The sequence below is a fragment of the Poecilia latipinna genome, unplaced genomic scaffold (genome assembly GCF_001443285.1).
Source record: "Poecilia latipinna isolate Pla-1442-1.1 unplaced genomic scaffold, P_latipinna-1.0 Scaffold3273, whole genome shotgun sequence".
NCBI classification, from domain to species: Eukaryota; Metazoa; Chordata; class Actinopteri; order Cyprinodontiformes; family Poeciliidae; genus Poecilia; species Poecilia latipinna.
This window is the reverse complement of record NW_015115889.1, coordinates 11,890-16,925: the sequence shown is the minus strand read 5'-3', so window position 1 is coordinate 16,925 and position 5,036 is coordinate 11,890. Positions and strand designations below refer to the sequence as shown.

The 5,036-nt window shown below is 39.3% G+C and overlaps 1 protein-coding gene across 1 annotated transcript in view; it reads right to left on the bottom strand.

Annotated features, from left to right (window-relative positions):
• LOC106940544 (Fc receptor-like A) overlaps positions 1-5,036 on the bottom strand; it is a 9,794-nt gene continuing 4,758 nt past the window's right edge. Inside the window, exon 3 of the mRNA XM_015023311.1 lies at positions 1-80. Within this exon, the coding sequence (XP_014878797.1) occupies positions 16-80 (65 nt within the window). The 3' untranslated portion in view covers positions 1-15. The remainder of the gene's footprint in view (positions 81-5,036) is intronic.

Sequence of the window (5,036 nt, the reverse complement as noted above, 5' to 3'; positions counted from 1 at the left end):
TAAATTTAGAGAGTTTTACCTCTGGTTCTGGTTCTGGTTCTGTCGATAACGAACATCTTTTATCTTCACAGAGTCAGTCACTGTAAAATGAAGCAAACTTTCATTACTGTTTGGTACAACGGTTGTTAACATGCCACATTTTATGTAAATGTTTTATTTAGTGGAACTTGATAAACAGCAGCAACAATAAAAGTGTTATTTTTAACAACACTTTTTGAACTGAGTCACTAAAGATGTTATGGAAATTTATTTGAAGCTACAAGCAGACCACAAACTTCTTCACCATTTAGAGACTAAACTTTTCACCACAAAGCAAAAAATAAACTGTCAACAAGACTTTAATCACCAAAACCACAGTGAGAGGCCCACCCAGTCTGAGCTGCTGCTTATTTACCATCTGCACATAACTGCTTATTTTAATAGTTAAAGAATAACAAACCAGTAAAAATTCACATTTCTCTTTTTACGGTGCCATGTATATTATTCAGAGAGACTTTTTGTTGGTAGAGTCTTATGTACAGGAAAAAATAAGATGAAACTATTTAGTCTATTATAGTGGAAACTTTCCTTCCATCAATCAAATCAATCAATCAAATTTAATTTGTATAACACATTTCAGCAGCAAGGCATTTCAAAGTGCTTTACATAATTAAAAACAAAAACACAGTCATGCAACATTGAATAAGCAATCAAAAAATAAAAATGAATAAAATAAAATTAAAAAAAACATTAAAACCCGGAACCCTTTTCTAACCCTTTAGACTTTAGTTGAAACGGCGTCAACCTGCACTCTAACCCTAATTTAGCCATAATCAACTCTAACCAGGTGGGTTTTAAGTTGAGATTTAAAGGCTCTCAGTGTTTCAGCTGTTTTACAGTTTTCTGGAAGTTTGTTCCAAATCTGTGGTGCATAGAAACTGAATGCTGCTTCTCCTGGTTTGGTTCTGGATGCAGAGCAGAACCAGAACCAGAAGTTCTGAGGGGTCTAGACAGTTGGTACAGCAACAACAGATCTTTAATGTATTGTGGTGCTAAACCGTTCAGTGATTTATAAACTAACAGTATTTTAAAGTCTATCCTCTGAGCTACAGGGAGCCAGTGCAGGGACTTTAAATCTGGGGTTATGTGCTCCATCTTCCTGGTTTTAGTGAGAACAGCAGCAGCAGCTTCTGGATCAGCTGCAGCTGTTTGATTGATTTATTAGTCAGACCTGTGAAGACGCTGCTGCAGTAATCAATGCAGCTAAAGATAAATGCATGGATGAGTTTCTCTAGATCCTGCTGAGACATCAGTCCTCTAATCCTGGAAATTCTTCAGGGCAGAGCACAACCCACGTATTGAGGCGTTAATCTGGGGGTCGGCAACCCGCAGCTCCAGAGCCGCATGCGGCTCTTCAGCGCCGCCCTAGTGGCTCCCTGGAGCTTCTTCAAAAATGTTTGAAAATGGAAAAAGATGGTGGGTGGGAAATATCTTTTTTGTTTCAATGTGGTTTCTGTAGGAGGATAAACATGACACAATCATTCTTAAAGTTTTCAAATGCTATAAAAATGAATATTAAATTTCAACATTTCCGTCAACAAAGATTTGCATCATAGCCTGCGACACGTTTCTTTCAGCTGGGCGGGGTGAGGCAAGTGGCTGTAAACAAACCGACGGGTGTGTGGTGGGCCATGGATAGCAAAGGAGAGATTCTACAATTCTTGGTCCATTTGCATTCATTGCCAATGGATTACGTGAATATTTGCTATGTAGCAACAAGTTGTCAAATAACAAATACGGTACTTTCCAGACTATAGAGCACACCTTACTGTAAGCCGCACCTAAAATAGTTTTGGGGAAAAAATTTTGGAAACATACAAAAATAAGCCGAACCGGGCTATAAGCTGCATGGTTCAAAGCGTGGGGAAAAGTAGCGGCTTATAGTCTGAAAAATCCTGTAATGTGGAAAGACATTTCCAGGGAGGCACTACTTTAGCTGCAGTGTCAAGATTAAAGTTGCATCTCACAGGCTCGATGTTGAGAAGCTGTCCAGTGATGTCCGTAAACAGAAGTCACATTAAACGGGTAAGAACACAATCCTGTCATAGGCACATATATTTAGTAACAAAGTGACTGCTGTTATAAATTGATTAGTGATTTTTGTCAGTATATATTCTGAATGACACTTAGTGATATTATGGTGTTTAACATCCTCAGGTCAGAGGATGGTTGGTTGTGTGTCAAAAGAGGATGCTGCTATGTTTTAACATTGCACTGACTTGCTTGGCATTTGCACAGAAATCAAACTTAAACTTTATTAATTCAATTTTATATACTTTACTGTTTAATATTATAACTGCAGGTTGCGTTTTATTGCACTCTGTTGTCCAAATAAGGGGCACGTTATGCATGTTCCATTCTGTTGTTTTTGATTTCATCATTTTTTCGATCACACAGAGCCATCATTATGCAAACTGCATTTGGGAGCAATGCAGTTTCCAAAACGGAAAATATCTTTCCCTGTCGATCATCATAATAAAAATGACATCAAACATCTAATTTCTTTATTGAATTTCTTTAATTTTATCTATGCAAAAAAACATAACAGATTAAAATTGTAACGGGAGGTAAACTTAAAGCACCATTGTACAACACAGTATACGTGGTGCGTCATTCTTTCCAGGACGCACAGCAGAGAAAATAAACATTTAATCATGAGAGCTCATGAATGCATGCACTTAGTTGTTTTGATTAGACCATAAAACAGCTAATATAAATACTTAAAGCCTGTTTTGCCTTCATTATAAGCCTTAAATAAGGCTTTTAATTTTTTGCGGCTCCAGTCAGATTTGTTTTTTGGTTTTTTGGTCCAATATGGCTCTTTCAACATTGGGTTGCCAACCCCTGCCTTAGTCCTCGTGCCGGTGGTCGCAGGTTTGACTCCCAGCCTGGTGACATTTGCCGAATGTCTTCCCCCTCTCTCAATACCCTATTTCATGTCAAGCTTCTTACAAATAAAGGCCACTAAAGCAGAAAAAAAAAGACTCAACATTTTCTTGTACACAACCTCTAGTTGGGTGACCCCAAAATCGCCAGGCCTTCTTAAAAGATAGACCCACTGAGACTGCATTCTTAAAAATGTAGTCAGTGTTTTCAGCAAAGTTGAGCTGACTGTCCAGGAACAACTTGAGGTATTTAAAATTTACCACAGTTTCAACAGGTTGGCCATCAAGTGAAACTGGAACCACTTTCAGGTCTTGTTTATGACATTTAATTAGCTCTACTTCGTTAAGAAAATGAAAAGGTATGGTGTTTTGTGAGAGAATTTATCTTTTACTGTTCCAGTAATGCCAGACTTAATAATAAGTAATGAAGACTTTGTGGTATTCTGATTTAGTAATGTAATTATAATAGTTGTTACCACCCCCACGCCTCTAGAGGCAGTAGCAGGCCTGAAAATATGTGACTAAGGAGCAGATTTAGAAGTACACAAAAGTTACAGAACTTGTTAAAAACTGTGAGCTGCGCTGAAGTAAATAAAAGAGAAAAGTTCAAAAACATGCTGAGAAAAAATCCTTATAAAAAATGAAGATATATCACAGATTTAAAAAGAAAATAAAAACGGGAGACCTTGGATAATATAGGAAACAGCGCCCCCTTCACTTGGGGAGTGCAACGGTCCCATTTCCAAATAAGGTCTGAGACTGACGGCGGTCCGTTCTGCCCCTTCCTGTTTGCTGCAACCAGGTCCTTCTCTCCTGCCGAGGGTAAGTCAAGGGAAAGTTTCCTGCTGCAATATACGTTTGTTTTCTGTGTGGAAGTTGTTGTTCATGTTGAGGTCTCTAGCTTATTTTGTTTATTATTGTTTGTTAGTCTGTTATTTTGCAGTTTTGACCATTATTGTTGGTTTTATGGACAGTTTTATTGTAATCTTCCTCTTTTTTTTATTTGGCGCAAACATGCCTGTGCTAGTCCAGTGCAGCTCGGCTGAACATTGTTTTTATTTTCACATTTAGGCTGGAGTGCAGAAAGAGGGAGTGAAGAGGAGGTTGATTTGTTTTTACTCTTTTCCCCCAGGTATGTGTATTATTTTAAGTTATACTTTTTATTCCTGTTTATTTAACTCTGTCCCACTGTATTGTGTTGTTGTGGCCACCAGGTGGCGTTTTCCTCTTGTTTTTAGTTTGTTGTGATTTTTGTTAGATTTCTTGTTTTTGTTGACTTTTGTTGAATTTGGAAGAAAATGTTAGACAGCATTGTTATGTGCTGCTGTGTGGATGGAGTGCAGGGACAGAGGTGAAGAGAAGATTGATTTGTTTTTATTCTCCTCCCCAGGATAAATGATCCCATTGTGCAACATGGCTGAATGATTTCTAATTCATTGATACAACCCGTTACATGAAGACAGCAGGGGGCGCTGCCTCTGTGTCAGGAGGAGAGGCTTGGTGCCTCATCTAGACAGCTGGGGGTTAGAGGTGCCCTTTAAGGCAGATCTGACACACCTGACTGGGGTGTTTCAGTCAGGTGTCACTGACTGGGTTACAAACTGGAACCTCAGCTGCCAGTTTGATCCACAAGGTGACCAGAGTTCCTCTGTCCTGGAAGAGGATCCTGAGTCAGTGGTGTGTCCATCCCACTGGGGGGAGTGCAGTGGCTCAGATCGTCACATCGGCCCGTTTGGGTTGCAGTGCTGATCTGTGTGGATTCTCATTTCTGCAGCGGTTCTGGAGAGGAAACCCGACCTGAGCTGCCTTGGATGTTCCCTCTGTGGTCGACATCCTGAGTTTCTATTAAAAGACTTTAAAGTCCTTCAGTATAAATAAAGATTTAGCTCTTTGATAAAGTTGGACGATTCCTGTGTAAAACTCTCTGTCTCATAAAAATATTAAATATCAACATTGCTGTCTGAGAGCATTTCTGCATGAAGCACAACTAACTTCTGACCAATCAGAGGCTCTGAAATGGGTCGACTGGGTCTGGTGTCGAGTTCGGCAGACGACTCTCTGACAACAAGATGATCATTTTCATCACGTCAGTAAGAACCGATTCAGAACGCT